General features: G+C 37.8%; 1 protein-coding gene across 1 annotated transcript in view; it reads left to right on the top strand.

Annotated features, from left to right (window-relative positions):
* Positions 1-1665: 1665 nt before the first annotated feature.
* Positions 1666-17160, top strand: part of PALMD (palmdelphin) — a 59782-nt gene continuing 44287 nt past the window's right edge. The window contains exon 1 of the mRNA XM_019957002.2: positions 1666-1973. Coding sequence (XP_019812561.2) covers positions 1929-1973 — 45 coding nt within the window. The 5' untranslated portion in view covers positions 1666-1928. The remainder of the gene's footprint in view (positions 1974-17160) is intronic.

Raw genomic sequence — 17160 nt, 5'->3', positions numbered from 1 at the left:
TGTTTTTAGGAAAAGATCCAGGTTAATAATTGGATGACTGCCATCTGTTCTGGGCAGCCAATATGCAATTTTGACTGAGATATTTCTCACTATCATTCTCTTGTCTTTAATTTCAGCCAGGATCTGCAGATAAACAAAACTGAAATTTTTGATGGTTAAATATTCATCCAATAGCAATCAAACTTGGTCCATACCTGATCAATTCTCCCATTCTCTAGTCTCCCTAAATGTCTCTTGAGAATGGACGAGTAAGGACAAACTATTCTCAAATATAACTTCAGATTCTGGAAACAGGGTTCTATGGTGGGATGGCTTTAAATGACAGTATGGGGAAGTCTTTTCTCACTGGGGCCACTAAGCTTACTTAAGGAGATTCCTACAGGGTTCCAACTAAGGGGTTTAAGCCCAGCTCTAAGTGTTCTGGAAGCTAGATGGAGGAGGAAGCTGGGGGCCCAACTCTTTCTCACAAAGGTGGATGTAATCTTCAGCCTATCTTGGGCAGACCTGATGAATGACTGTTAGAAAATCCAGGTTCCAGTCCTGGCTTTGCTGTTTATTATCTGTATGGCAAATGACCTCTCTGATCCTCAGCTCCCTCATTTTTAAAATAGGGCTAAAATCTTCCAGCCTCTTGTAAGATAAATCTAACGTAAAGAATTTGCCTTTAGAGGGTACTCAAGAAATATTAGCCATTATTATTACTGATATTGATAATGCAAAGGAAAGTAAACCATTTGTTCGATGTTTGGGTTATCCTTTTAACTTCTTTAGCTGAATATTGATATGAAAGTGCTTGACAGCATCTACACATATAACAATGAGGTAGATGGTAATTAGGATTTATTGCATCAAAATTTAATTAAAGAAAGGGTAGGGGAAAGAAAACAGACAAAGTCAATCATAAAGCTTCCAAGACTGCTTCGAGCTAAGAGTTTCACTGGGCTTGACTTCTTTTTGCCAAAGGGCCAAGGAATTCTCACATGGTGTCAGACTACATGAGTTACAGAATGTCTCATCACACTTTCAAAGTCTCCACACTCCTTTCTCCTGTGTAACTGGTGAGGTCAAAATGGCCACCTTCCTGAGTGTCATTGCTGAACAAGGTGCAAGAAAGAAATCCATCCCACAGAAGTCCAAGACAGAAATAACAGAGAGTGGTCTTGACATTTAAACTGCACTGAACACGGCTGATGGACCAAGTTCTTAACAGAGTCACGTCACTGTCTTTAATTTCTCCATGACCTAAAGATTCCAAACTTTGAAACACACTGCTGGAATAGGAGGAGAAGGAAGAGGTGAGGACAGCCTGATGTAAATTTACCACTAGATTAAATTCTAAAGTTGCTCCAGAATTTTGTATTAGTATCTGAAAGCAATCAAAGGAAGAAAAGCAAGCAAGTGACTTGGCCCAGTCAAGGTAAGGCTCCGTCTGGTAGAGAGAGAGTAGGGGTCACCAACTTTGTACAAACCCACACATGCAGAGGTCTGGTTGTGTGTGGCTAGAGCAGAGGCTGATGAAACACACAGCGTGGGCTCCTGGTGCTACTCCTAGAGAAGAATGAATTGGGAAAGGAACAGTTAATAAGAAACTGTGCCTTGCTCACTGTGCACGTTGCAACAAAGAGCTGGCAGCTCCTGAAGGAAAAGGGCTTGTGCCGCTGCCGTTCAAACTTGTCAGTCAGCCTGTGCCAGCAGCCTCAGCGTCTGCCTCCCCGGCACACCCTCATTACATGTGTCTGTCTGGGCTGATCTGTACATCTGCTCAGAGGCGCTCCTGCCGAGTCGGGGATTTCTGCTTTTCTCCACCAGTGCAGGAGTGGGTCTCTCCTGGCTTCTCTTCTGTCACCTCCACTCCTCTCCCCAAGGAGGCTCCTGCTTTATGGTAGCTTTGGACTTCCCTCACTGGCTGCCTGTCCCCGACTTCTAGAATGGAAGAAGCTGAGCTGGTGAAGGAGAGACTCCAGGCCATCACAGTAAGTCTGCCTAGTTATAACTCACAGAGGCGCTTGCTTACAGGGACGACAGACACGTTGCTTGCTGCCCCTGCTGCTGAGCCCCATTAGTGAAAAAACAGAACTGTCACCTTTCACGGGCAAGTCTCTGCCGCTCTCTTAACCCTGATGACCCTCTGTAACTCTTGGGCTTCCGAACCTAAGTAGAGAGCAAATGTTCTTGATTTTCACAAAAACCGTACCTATGTTTTAAATAGCAGTCAGAAGCTTTTAAGGCACTTTGGCTACACTATCGTGTACCTGAAAAACAGATTTTCCTTACATTTATATTTGACAAATACTAGATCAAGAAACTGATCTTCAACTTGGAAACTTTTTAGAACAATTAATTCACCAAAAAGTGAAAATCTTTTAAAAGGAGAAGAAAAAAGAAATTAAGAAAACAACTTGATGCTTTTTATTTGTAGTTGTGGTGGTATGTTCCACAAAGCCTCACAGAATTCAAACGAATGTAGTTGTACTTTAGCTAAGGATTAAACAAGAGAAAAGTAGGTAAAAGCATGTATCAGATTAATTCTAAGATATCAGTTTCCAGCAGAGTCACAAACTGAATAAAATCCTGATAAAGGAATGTAATGCATGCAATGCAATGGATTTGGAAAATATTTTGTTAATACCAGGAAGGAGAATAGTGAGTGCATTTTTTATGTTTGTTCTGGGAAAGAGTCAAAGTATGAAATGAATTACTTTCCTTAAGTGATCCAGCTTTTTTTCAATTTTACAAAGTCTTCTATTTGGCAGTCACCTGCAAATCTCTGGCACAATCATTTATCATTGGCTACAATTTATTATATAATTTTTTTAAAGAAAAAACACTTTAGAAATCAACATTCCATTTTTTCAGCATTTTCTGACACTGAAATTAGCTGTCAGAGTACTGTTCAAAAACTGATGCATAATATCACAGATGTGGGTTTATTAATTTAAATGTATATTGGACATTACTATCTATAAAAATAACTCTTTCCTGTCTTGTGAAAAGAAAACTGATGCAAAATTAGAGTGAATAGAAAGGTATTATTCTTTGCTCTTCAAATTCTCATAGCATAAATTATTATTATGCTAAGCCCAATTTAGAATTTTTATTAAACAGATACAAAGTTTCAGTTCCCCTCAGAAAGCATTCAGTAACTTGAAATATTTTCTCAGCCAATGGTTTAGGAACCAAAAGTCCACAGATAAAGTTGGCACTTTTCCATAAGGCAGTGCTCTCGAAATGTCCAACTCCTAATTAGTTCATTTTCCTTTCTTCAGAAAACCTTGGTTTGGATTATTGTTTGTTTTGCTTTGTTCTTTTTGTTGTTAAACTCAGCCACTGTTTCAGCTGTCTTGCTTTAAGGGACAGGAACTGGGCCCTGCTCTGTTGTTTTTGGCGTGGGCCTTTTACATTACAGCTGTTGTCTAAAGGTTACTTTATCAGACTGTGTGAGTTGTGTGGGCACAAGCTCTGCTTTTCCTGACCCTTCTATCTTCTAATTAACTAAATTAAATCATATATCCGATGAAATCCACCCGTAGCTCCTTCTTCCACATTTTCCTTTTTGAATCGCAGCCTACCCTTACTTCAGCCCTTATTACGCCCGCTGCACTTTACAACTCCTACTGAAGCAGCGCATGTTCTAAGGTTAAGACCGCACTCAGGAAAACGGAATTTTCACGGAGGGTTCCAACTTCAAATAAAACTAGGACAAAAGTCATAATGCTTTAAATATCTTACAAGCAGACCAGAGAGTAAATAGATTCCTGAATATACTGGTGTGTACTTTTATGATGATTAAAAAACAATAATAATAACAACTAGTTTTTGGATTATTTCGTTAGCTTAACCATATCCCATTAGAAAGAATAAGCATATCTAGAAAGCAAAATTACAAAATAATTATATTTTGGAAGTAAAACACTTGTATAAAATTGTAGAGAAAAAATTGAGAAAAGTTTATGGGGACAAATTTCCCCTAGTCTATACCTCACTGGACCAAGTCCAGTCACATAGGTCAGCACTGAAGATGAACAAATGGAGCACTGGTGTGTCCATGGAAACAACACATCCACTCATCTCCCTCCCGGACGCCCTGGGAAATGCCAGCTCTCTCCACCCTTGCCTTACCCAGGAAGCCACCTCAGCTATTCCCCTTCCCCCTAGGGAAATGAAAACACAGTGTCCAGAGAGTTTTCAGGGATTGTCTCGCTTTTAGAAGCACTTAAAATCTTCAGACTCTCAGACCTAGACTAAAATTCAGAGACAATAATCTCATCTTAATTGTTTTAATTCTATTTCCCTACACTGAAATATATTTTATATTTTAAGAACAGAATTTTGTACTTTAAGAACAAAATCAAAAGACAGTTGCCCAATGGAACCAAACACAGCAATTCAGACTTCACTTTATTAGAAAACAAAATTTTCAACATTCTAAGATCTATTTGATTTTCATACTAAAATTTAGTCCTCTAATTCTTAGCTGAGAAATGAAATAATTTTCACTGCAATATTTATTCCACGTGATTTTGAGGGTCCAAAAAGTCATTATTTCTGCTGTAAGAAATTTAAAAAATAAATGTATATGCCTGAAACTTGATAGAATCAAGTGCCAGTCTTCTTGTTCCTCTTTTGAAAAGAAACAGATTGAACACAGCAAGTATGTGGAATGTGACATTAGGCTTTCAGATTGAAAACTAAATCACTGTGATGGTGCCTTTATTTCTCATACCAGTAAGTTGAATTTTAGATTGTTTAGAAGGCTTCCCAAGGCTTAAAGGGAATAAAAGAAAAAATTATGAAAGTACACAGAAACAATTGCTTACACAGGGTACTTTATTTGGTTGGAGAAGGAAAGAGCAACCCAGTCCAGTATTTTTTCTAGAAAATTTCATGGACAGAGAAGCTTGGAGAGCTAAAGTCCGGGGAGGTCACAAAAAATCAGACACAACTGAGCAACTGAACATGCATTTCATTTGGGTATACCAAGTATGGATTCTATTTTGTATACTCACTCTCATGTTTCTCCTTCATTACCTTATCCAGGTACAGGCATACCTCGGAGATACTGCAGATTTGGTTCTAGATCACTTTGATAAAGCAAATATCACAATAAAGTGAGTCACATGAATTTTTCAGTTCCCAGTGCAGACAAAAGTTATGTTTCAACTATGTAACATAACACAATATTACTATGTCTAAAAAATAACACACATGCGTGAGTGCTAAGTTTCTTCCGTTGTGTCCGACTCTCCTCTACGACGCTTAACTCCAGGCTCCTCTGTCCACAGGATTCTCCAGGCAAGAATACTGGAGTGGATTGCCATCCCCTCCTCTAGGAGATCTTCCTGACCCAGGGATAGAATCCACATCTCTTAAGCTTCCTGCATTGGGAGGCAGGTTCCTTACCACTAGCGCCAGCTGGGAAGTCCTCAATTTAAAAAATACTGCTAAAAAATGCTAACCATCATCTGAGTCTTCTGAGAGTTGTAATCTTTTTGCAGTAGTAGCATCAAAGATCACTGATTACAAAGACAAACAGTGTATGTTTTCACTTGTATGTGAAACCTAAAAAAATAAAGCAAATGAACAATTATAACAAAGCAGAAGTGGATTCACAGATACAGAGAAAAAACTAGTGGTTTCCAGAATAGGGAAAGGGGTTGGGTAGGGGCAAAGTGGGTAACGGGGATTAAAGGTACAAACTATTAGCTAAAAAATAAATGTTATAAGGACATAATGTACAACACAAGGAAATAGTCAATATTTTATATACCTTTGTATGAGTACAATCTATAAAAATATTGAATTGCTAGGTTGTACACCTGAAACTAATATAATATTGTAGGCTAACTATGTTGTTGTTGTTTAGTCATTAATCCATATCCAACTCTTTTGTGACCCATTGACCTAGCCCACCAGGCTTCTCTATCCATGGGATTTCCCAGGCAAGAACACTGGAGTGGATTGCCATTTCCTTCTCCAGGATATCTTCCCAGATCAGGGATTGAAAATGCGTCTCCTGCATTATCAGGCAGAATTCTTTATCACTGAGCGACCAGGACAGCCCTCAAGTCACTATGCTGCTCCTGCTGCTGCTGCTAAGTCTCTTCAGTCATGTCCAACTCTGTGTGACCCCATAGACGGCAGCCCACAAGGCTCCCCCGTCCCTGGGATTCTCCAGGCAAGAACACTGGAGTGGGTTGCCATTTCCTTCTCCAATGCAGGAAAATGAAAAGTGAAAGTGAAGTCGCTCAGCTGTGTCTGACTCCTAGTGACCCCATGGACTGCAGCCCACCAGGCTCCTCCATCCATGGAATTTTCCAGGCAAGAGTACTAGAGTGGGGTGCCATTGCCTTTCCTCAATTAAAAAAAAAAAGACTGCTCACAAAGGGAAAAAAACAAGAACAAAGATCACTTATCATACATCACCATAACAAATATAATAATGAAAAAGTTTGAAATATGGCAAGAATTACCAAAATGTAAAAGTGATCAAAAGCTGTTTAAAAAAAATGGTGCCAATAGACTTACTCTGTACAGAGTTGTCACAAACTTTCAAACTGTTTTAAAAAAGCAGTATCTATGGAAATAAATACTATATATCTAGCGAAATAAAAGTGAAGCACAATAAAACGGGGTACATCTGTGCCAACTTTTAACTTACTAAATTAATAAATTAATTAATCTCTAAGTATCTCTTAGCCAAAGAGTTTAAGTTTTCAATTATAAATGTAAAACAGAATACTTCAAACTAAGTAAATATTATATTGATTAAAAAGTCTCTTGAGGCTTAAGTTAGAAGACAGTATTTTAACAAATAGCTGATTTTTATACTAAAGGAGAACTATTAAAGAAGGCTAGAAAGTAGACATGCACTTTAAATATTATCAGAACTGAGGCTACCAATGTCTCCAGTGTTCTCTGAAAGAATGACATGAAGGACTGAGTTATCTCTTCAGAGTTCCTCTCTGGAAGTAGACATGGTACACCTCGAAGAATGATGAAATGGCCCAAGTGGAATTTCCCACAAAAACAGAAATATCTTCTGATAATCAGTAATATCCTATATACCGTTCCTACCCTCCTTCCCAAGCAACACATTTTCTTATTTCCATTCCCATGGTGGCATTAGGAAAATATTGTTACTAAATAACAGGGGATACTCAGGCTGGAAAACTCATAGATCTTAAACTGCAGGAGATCATACAAGTGCACAAAAGTAGTACTTTGGGGCTGGGGTTGGGGGACAGTTAGTGAGCTCAAAAAAATCCTGAGAACTAGAATCAATATATAGAGAACAAACCCAGCTGAGGAGAAAATGGGTAAGAATAAAGCTGACATTTTTACTTCATTCAGGTTTAACTTTTAGCTGTTAGAAATGCACATTATCCACTCATTCTCTCATTCTGTTTTTCAATTAAAGGTTATTGAGCATTTACTAAGTGCCAAACCTCATTCATTTTTCACTTCAACAATATATGTACTCAGTCTCTTAGCCATGTCTGACTCTTTGCAACCCCATGAACTGGAGCCCGCCAGACTCCTCCATCTGTGGGATTATCTCAGCATGAATATTTCATCTTCCAGGGGATCTTCCCAACCCATTTATCAAACCTATATCTCTTGTGGCTCTTGCATTGGCAGGCGGGATTCTTTACCACTGAGCCACCTGGAAAACCCTCAACAACATACAATATTTATTTACATCTCATGTTTTTAAATGAAAAGAAGTGAAATAAGAGGAATTAGGAGTGTCAGAGGGGCTTCCCTGATAGCTGAGTTGGTAAAGAATCCCCCTGCAATGCAGGAGACCCCGGTTCGATTCCTGGGTCAGGAAGATCCCCTGTAGAAGGGAAAGGCTACGCACTCCAGTATTCTGGCCTGGAGAATTCCATGGAGTGTATAGTCCATGGGGTCACAAAAAGTTGGACACGAATGAGCAATTTGCACTTTCACTTTCAGGAGTGTAAGAAGTGAGATGGGATAGGTTGCAATTTGTAGTAAAATGGTCAGGAAGGGCCTCAAGGAAAGGGTGACATTTGAACATGGATGAAGGAGGTGAGCTTGTCAAAAGTTAGACAATGGCAGTAATCACAAGAACAAGCACCTGCCTAGGACTGACTCCATTTGGTAATGAGCCATATAAAGCCCTGACACTGGAATTTGAGCAACAGAGCCAGATTTGCCAGCCAAAGCTGCTCATGACGCAAAATAATCAAGAGCTCTACATTTCCCCAGATCCACTCCCTATTTGGTTCCACTCCCAAGGAATTTTTTCTAGACTTGTAAACATAGGAATGTAGGAGGCAGAAAGTTCTTTGAATAAAACAGAAATCTAGTCAATACAAGTGAAAGTGAAGTCGCTCAGTCATGTCCGACTCTTTGTGACCCCATGGACACCAGGCTCCTCCGTCCATGGGATTTTCTAGGCAAGAGTACTGGAGTGGGTTGCCATTTCCTTCTCCAAGAGTCAATACAAAGACCACTATTAAAACAGTAAGATAAATACACATAGATCCTAGTTACTTCTCTTTTTTAATTCATTAATTCTGTTTCTGGCTGTGCTGGGTCTTCGTTGCTACCTTCAGACTTTCTCTAGTTGCAGCACGTGGGCTTAGTGTTCAGGCTCTTGACTATAGAGCTTAGGCTCAGTAGTTGTGGCACACGGGCTTAGTTAGTCCTTGCTTGGCATGTGGGATCCTTCCAGCTCAGGGATCAAGCCTGTGTCCCCTGCATGGCAGGCAGATTCTTAACCACTGGACCACCAGGGAAGTCCCTCTAGTTACTTCTTTAGCACATGCCTCCTCTCACTGGACACTCCACCTCATCTCATTCACTTTTCCCAATACCCGGTATTTTCTAACAGTTCATATGACAGTTAATGACCTCGAAGCAGGATCTGCTACATAATATGTGAGGCCCAATACAAAATGAACATGTGGGGACCCTTGTTCAAAAAGTATTCAGAATTTCAAGGTGGTAACAGCAAAAGTTTAAAAACATTCAAATGAAGCTCTGGGCCCCTCTGAGAGTGGTGCTGCCATGTATGACTTCCCAGGTCATATGTCCAAGAAGCCCAGTCCATCTCTTTCCTATTCATTCCTTCTGTACAAATGAGAGCATGAAAACAAGTGCAAACCAGCCTGTATGTCAACAGAAGTTAGACCCTAACATGTATTTGGATCATTGTGTTGTTTAGAATTCTAAGGACACCTTAAAATAATAATGACTAAAAGGAAGCATAGTGAACCATTGTTTCACTGCACCTCATGGTTAAGACAGTTATGGAAAGAACTCCCAATTTGTCATGACCGTCCCAAGACATCCACAGAAAGATGGTACGTGGAGATGTAGGAATCTCCTAAGCAAAGATGTCCTGTGCCAGTATACTCAAACAATAAAGCCTCTGCACAATTTTCCACAATGCTATGCTAAGATTACAGGTTTCTTCCAGAGAGGGAAAGGTTTCTTAAAACAAAAGTGCTATGCCACATTTCTTTGCCAAACATAATAGCCCACCCACAAAGGAGACCATGTGATGAGGTACAATAATTTTGATGCCTTGTTAAGGAAACTACTTTTTGATAATCAGGGATGGTTTTTCCAGTGTGCTATGGAGTGATAATGCTACTCTGCCAAGCCCTCTACTGACAAGGATCCCCATGAACTTCCTCAACATTACTAGATGGTGAAAAGGAAAAGCTGCTTCTTTAGAAAACTGTGATTAAAACAAGCCAGAGACTAAGTGACTAAATCTAACAACAGTCTAAACAATACAGTGTAGTTCAGGCTAGAACCAAAGCAGAGTTTCCACTTCCTAATCTACAGACTGAAACTACCTAGCTTCTCTAAAAATATGATCAGAATATTTTAATTTATTCAACTTATTTAAATGGCAGTGGTGTCATTCTGGGAAACTCAAGAAGCTTCCTCACCAGGAGCCCTGTGACATGTCAACTTTCCTAAAACACCATAGGAATAATTTGAGTGAGATCCATACTTACAGTTTTTATGTAAAACCCCAGTGACTGAGTGAGATTCACTCAAATCATTTTAGACATACAGCCAGGCAATTTTCTGAACCTCTAGCTTCTGTCTTAAGCATGAAGTTTTCAATGTGTAACTGCATCAATAATTAACATGGAGTGATACAACATGTTAAACGGAGACATAACAGCTACTCAAAATCTATCTATACTACCAAATCTAGATATAAAGACATCTCAAGGACAAGAATTCTGCAATTAAAAATAATAACACCAAACTCCGAGTCCATCTCTTCTCTACCCCACCCCTCTTGGCAACCACAAGTCTGTTTTCTTTTATCTCTGTGAGCCTATTTCTGTTTTGTAGATGGGTTCACTTCTGTCATATTTTAGATTCTGCAAATAAGTGGTACCATATGGTATTTGTCTTTCTCTTTCTGACTTACTTCACTTAGTATGATAATCTCTAGGTATATCCATGTTGCTGCAAAGGGCATTATTTCATTCTTTTTACAGCTAAGTATCTGTATATACCACATTTCTTTATCCTTTCATCTGTCAATGGACGTTTAGGTTGCTTCCATGTCTTGGCTATTGTGAATAGTGGTGCTCTGAACATGGGCTTTTCTGGTGGCTCAGTGGTAAATAATCCACCTGCCAATGCAGGAGACGCTGGTTCAATTCCTGGGTCAGGAAGATCCCCTGGAGAAGGAAATGGCAACCCACTCCAGTATTCTTGCCTGGGGAAATCTCATGGACAGAGGTGCCTGGAAGGCTACAATCCATAATGGGTCATAAAAGAGAGTCAGAATGACATTGACTAAACAACAATGAACATGGGGTGCATGTATCTTTTTATTTTTTTATCTTCTGGATTATATAGTTTGGGGAGTTTGGGGTTAGTAGATGAAAACAATTACATATAGAGTGGATAAGCAACAAGGTCTTACTGTATAGCACAGAGTATTGTATTCAATATCCTGAGATATTGATATTCTCAGGATATTCAATATCCTGAGATATTGATATTCAATTCCTGAGATATTGATATTGAGATATTGATATTGATATTCTCAGGATATTCAGTATCCTGAGATAGAAAAGAATATTTATAAAATGTATACATGTATGTATAACTGAATCTCTTTGCTGTACATCAGAAATTAACACAACTGCACAGCAAAGAGATTAAGTTATATGTACATTATACATTTTAAAAATATTCTTTCGATATTTGGCAAAACCAATACAATATTGTAAAGTTTAAAAATAAAATAAAATTTAAAAATAAATAAATAAAATAAAATTCACTAAAAGAAAAAAAAGAATTCTGATACAAAAAGAAGTAAAAAGATAGAGCAAGTGCATCCATACAAGGTTGGAGAAAGCCCTAGATTAAAGTAGAACCAAAGAAGATTATGTCCCATCAGAAAAAAAAAAAAAAGAAATTAACACAACTTTGCAAATCAACTATACTTCAATTTTTTTAAAAATAGAAAAAATAATAACTTTGGGGATTAATATATGCATACTACTATATCACTTCATGGCAAATAGATAGGGAGACAGTGGAAACAGTGTCAGACTTTATTTTTTAGGGCTCCAAAATCACTGCAGATGGTGACTGCAGCCATGAAATTAAAAGACACTTACTCCTTGGAAGGAAAGTTATGATCAACCTAGATAGCATATTTTTACCAACAAAGGTCCGTCTAGTCAAGGCTATGGTTTTTCCAGTGGTCATGTATGGATGTGAGAGTTGGACTGTGAAGAAAACTGAGCACCGAAGAATTGATGCTTTTGAACTGTGATGTTGGAGAAGACTCTTGAGAGTCCCTTGGACTGCAAGGAGGTCCAACCAGTCCATTCTAAAGGAGATCAGCCCTGGGTGTTCTTTGGAAGGAATGATGATAAAGCTGAAACTCCAGTACTTTGGCCACCTCATGCAAAGAGTTGACTCATTGGAAAAGACTCTGATGCTGGGAGGGATTGGGGGCAGGAGGAAAAGGGGACGACAGAGGATGAGATGGCTGGATGGCATTACCAATGCAATGGACATGAGTTTGAATGAACTCCAGGAGTTGGTGATGGACAGGGAGGCCTGGCGTGCTGCAACTCATGGGGTCTCAAAGAGTCGGACACGACTGAGCAACTGAACTGAACTACTATATATAAAATAGATAAACAACAAAGACCTACTGTATAGCACAAAGAACTATACTCCATACCTTGTAATAACCTATAATGGGAAAGGATATGAAAAAATATATATATATATACATATACATATATATGTATATATATAACTTTATATGTATAACACATATATGTATATAATTGAATCACTTTGCTGTATACTTGAAACTAACACAGCATTGTTAATTAACTATACTTAAATTTTAAAAAGATAAAATAACAATAGCAGCACCTATTCTTGGCATACCATTTAGGCTTAAAAAATAAAAATAAAACATTCATATTCATTATCTTATTTGTCCAAACAGTCCTATGAGTGTTTTCAAAAGTAGATGTTACCATTTCCATTTTATAGTTGAAGAATCTAAGATCGAGGAAAGGAATTAGTTAAATAGTGGAAGATAGCAGTCTCTGCTCATAACATCACAATAAATTCTAAAAAACACTAAAACTACAATCTTCACCCTTGTTCAGAACTTCCTCTGTTTTTCACTCTTAATAAAAGTTTGAAATGGAGCAAAGAGAAGAATCTTTGGAGGTTCTTCTTCATTCAATCACATTTTCTAACCCAAACTTTCTTCACTTAATCACATTTTTTAACCCAATCCTACAGTCTCTTATCCTCATCCCCAAACTGTTAGAAGTAGAAGTGGGAAAGGAAAGAATGTAATGCCATTTCAGAAGCATTTGTTATCACTTGAAGAACCACTTTTCAGAGTACCTCATATTCTAAGCCTCTGTTACTTTCTCCCCACCCCACTGTTGTGACATAGTTTCTTCCCTTCCAACCAGGATTTCTTAAGGCAAAGACACTGTTGCATCTCTCATAGCCCCTCAACACTAGTTGAATCACAAAAAACCATCATGAATGCATAAGTGAGTGAATAAAGATTGTCAAGCTGAAAGCGGGGGAGAAACCTAATGATTGCTTGCCCAGCTAACACATTTTTTTTATTGAAGACATGGTCACAGCTTAGCATCACCCTTTGATTATTCAGGGGCTTATTTTGTGTTTGTTGTGTATTCTTATTTTATTTTGTCACTATTCATTAGAACAAACAGGAAAAGATAGACAAAGGAATAAAAGAGTAGAACTTTAACTGGATTCTATTTAGAGATCTGTCAAAATTTGTTGTAAAGCCAGGAAACAAGAATAAGATTACTAAATAAAATGAGGTTTAGAAATTTTGTGCTTTTTAACTCACCACATAAGTAGTAATGATAACTACATCCAAATCCCATGGCTAACATAAGAATTAGGGTTTTTCAAAGGTAAATTCAGAAATAATCACAGGACCAGGAGAAGACTTGGGGATTTCTTGGTCCACATTCCCATCCCCATTACAACAGGCTCAAGAGATGCTCATCCAGCTTCTCCTTGAGCACTTCCAAAATCAGGTGGATTAATATCTCTCAAAATACCCTATTCCATTTAAGAAAAACTCTCTGTGCTGTGTTCTGACATAATGTGCCAGAATCCAGTTTCCTTTAACTTCTTCCCAGTCATCTTGACTCTAGTCACTGAAGCTGTATACCTTCATTTTCTTGATTTCAATCATTCCTCATATTACAGGCTCATTCTAGAAAATGAAAGTGAATGTTGCTCAGTCGTGTCCAGCTCTTTGCGACCCCATGGTCTGTATAGTCCATGGAATTCTCCAGGCCAGAATACTGGAGTGGGAGAGCTTTTCCCTTCTCCAGGGGATCTTCCCAACCCAGGGATCAAACCCAATTCCCCCACATTGCAGGCAGATTCTTTACCAGCTTTTAATGTCCATGTCACTCTTAAAATTTGGTGCTGAGAGTTGAATAGAACACTGACCTGTACAAAATGTTTAATGCTGTATATAATCTCCCTTGTTTGGCGAATTGAATTTCTACAGATATATTTGGGAAGTGATACAGGGTGGTATAAAAAGCATTATCTTTGGAATTTATAGAAAATTAGGCTCGATACCAATTCCAACACTAGACCAACCTTATGATTTGGGGATGCTGATAAACTCTCTGGTCCTCACATCAGTGTCTCTAAAACTAATAGCAATTAAATTGAAAACTCAATATTCAAATATACAGTGAATATACAAAAATCAAAAGCTTCCTGAAAAACAACAGTCAGAAATTGTAATGTAAAAAAGTGAGACATGACCAACCATGCATGATGTAATGTGAAAGTAATCCATTCCTGATAGCTACATTTAGGAAAAAAAAAAAAACAGTTAAAGCCTAAAAATAATTTTATTTAGGAAATGTGAAGAATTTATATGAAGAAATCTTTATGTTTTATACCTACTAAGGAACTGCACAGGATATATATAATGAAATTTTACTAAGTGATATATATGTCTAGAGAGACACACTGTTTCTTGAGGTAAAGTCTGAAGACAAAAAATGTTCTTACATATTTTCAAATGCAATTCCAATCAAAATCTCTAAGGAAGCATTCTTATTCACTTCTGGTGGCACAATGAAATTGTTAAAACAGGATAATTCTGCAATCAGTACAAGAAAACTCAGAAACTGTTTTACCATTTGACCAAGAATGTTATTAACAAGTAAACAAATACTAAACAAAAATAAGAGATGCATACAAGATGTATTCTTAAGACGTTCATAAGATAGCAAAATCATTTCTCAGAGTTTTTAGTAAAAAGCGGAATCCAATTCAATGTCCAAAAGTAGGGATTAGCTGAATAAATACAGTGCACATATACAGGTTTGTAAATATACTTGCAAATATGTACATATATATATATATATAATGGAATAATAAGTTTCCATTAAAAATAATTTAGAAGACTAACGACGTGGTATATCATCATTTCATGATATATTAAGAGAAATAAGATTACAAAATGTGTAACAAACAATTCCAGCTTTATATGAGGTATAACATATCATGCAGATTTAAATCATATATAACAGTATCAATCTCTGATTATCTCTGGATAGTGATAATTATTATTAGGAGTAACTTTTAAAATTCTACCAGTGTACGTGAGTTTTTATCTGCTTCTTTGGCTGTTTGTTTGGTTGGCTGGTTTGTTGGTTGGTAATTTTGGTTTAGTAGACAGTGATGAAGCATAAGGAACAGGCTGAATTTTCCATTTAGTTTCTATCGGAATTAAATAAAATGATTGCAAAATTCAATGGGAAAAATAAAGTACTGCTGCTAATCAAGATATTTTAGAGGAAAGCAACGAAGGAAAACTTGCCCAATAAAATGTCAATTTATCTCATTGGTGGTACATAGTATTAGTACAAAAATCTATAACTAAAGACACACACAGATAAACTGGAGCCAGACCCTAGTGTACAATTTTTAAACGTAAATGATAAAATTAGTAAATAAAAAAAGTAAACCAATAAGAAAGAATTGTTTGATCAAGTTTCAAATGTAGTTAAAATTTGGGGGGAAATAATTAGACCCTCAGCATTTACCATAAGTCAAAATTAAGACCCTCAGCATTTACCATAAGTCAAAATTAATTCAGCTGGATTTAAGAGTGTTTAAAAAACTCTTTAGAAAACTAGAAGAAAATATAGATGAATAATTACTGTATCTCAAAAAGTAAAAGATACTAAAAATATAAAAGCAAAAAAAAAGGGGGGGAGCTTCCCAGGTGGCACTACTGATAAAGTACCCGCCTGCCAATGAAGGACACATAGGGACAAGGGTTCATCCCTGGCTCAGGAAGATCCCTTGGAGAGGGGCATGGCAACACACTCCAGTATTCTTGCCTGGAGAATCCCCATGGACAGAGGAGCCTGGCAGGCTACGGTGCATAAGGTCACAAAGAGTCGGTCAGGACTGAAATGACTTAGCACAGCACAGCACATAGGAAAAATAACTTTCAGCGCTTCTAGAAACAACATAGATTTTTAAAAAATTAAAGGAAACTAGGTGACATTATTTACAACCAAGTATGGCAAACAAAGGAGGCTTCCCAGGTGGTACCAGTGGTAAAGAATCTGCTTGCCAATGCAGGAGAACCAAGAGATGGCAAACAAAAGGCTGCTATTCTTAATTCAAAGAACCCATGTATGTGTGCTTGTGTGTGTATATGTGTGTGTTCAGTCACTTCAGACTCTTTGTGACGCTATGGACTGTAGCCTGCTAAGCTCCTCTGTCCATAGGATTCTCCAGGCAAGAATATTGGGTTGGGTTGCCTTTTCCTTCTTCCAAAGAACTCTTTCAAATTGTTAATTTAAAAATTAATAGGCTTTACAAAAAAAAAAAAAAAAAAGGACTTTCCTAGTAGCTCAGCTGGTAGAGAACCCGCTTCCAATGTAGGAGACTCCAGTTAGATTCCTGGGTCAGGAAGATCCCTGGAGAAGTATTCTTGGGCTTCCGTGGTGGCTTAGTTGGTAAAGAATCCACCTGCAATGTGGGACACCTAGGTTCGATCCCTGGGTTGGGAAGATCTCCTGGAGAAGGGAATGGCTATCCACTCCAGTACTCTGGCTTGGAGAATTCCATGGACTATCCATGGGGTTGCAAAGAGTCCGACACAACTGAGTGACTTTCACTTTCACTTTACCAAAAAATAGGTGGACATCACTGCTTCCCTGGTGGAAAGAATCAGCCTGCAATGTGAGAAATGTGGGTTTGATCCCTGGGTCAAAATGATCCCCTGGAGAAGGAAACGGCAATCCACTCCAGTATTCTTCCTTAGGATATCCCTCAGACAGAGGAACCTCGTGGGCTATAGTCCCTGGGGCTGCAAAAGAGTCAGATATGACTTAGCAACTAAACCATCACTGTCAGATAGTCATCACAAAAAGTTTTTACATAATTAATACAAATAGCCAAGAAAATTATACACAATATAATATTTGACCACAGTAATCCTATAAATCTCATTAAGAGATCAAAATTAGACTAATTTTGCTCTATTTATACTGCTTAAGGATCTTTCACATATAATATTTCTACTTAATAAGAGTGAGGTAATATACACTGCTTTGCAGAAATGTAAGTTAA

This window comes from Bos indicus, chromosome 3 (genome assembly GCF_029378745.1).
Source record: "Bos indicus isolate NIAB-ARS_2022 breed Sahiwal x Tharparkar chromosome 3, NIAB-ARS_B.indTharparkar_mat_pri_1.0, whole genome shotgun sequence".
NCBI classification, from domain to species: domain Eukaryota; kingdom Metazoa; phylum Chordata; class Mammalia; order Artiodactyla; family Bovidae; genus Bos; species Bos indicus.
Note: the sequence above shows the minus strand (reverse complement) of the source record. Positions and strands in the feature narration are given on the sequence as shown.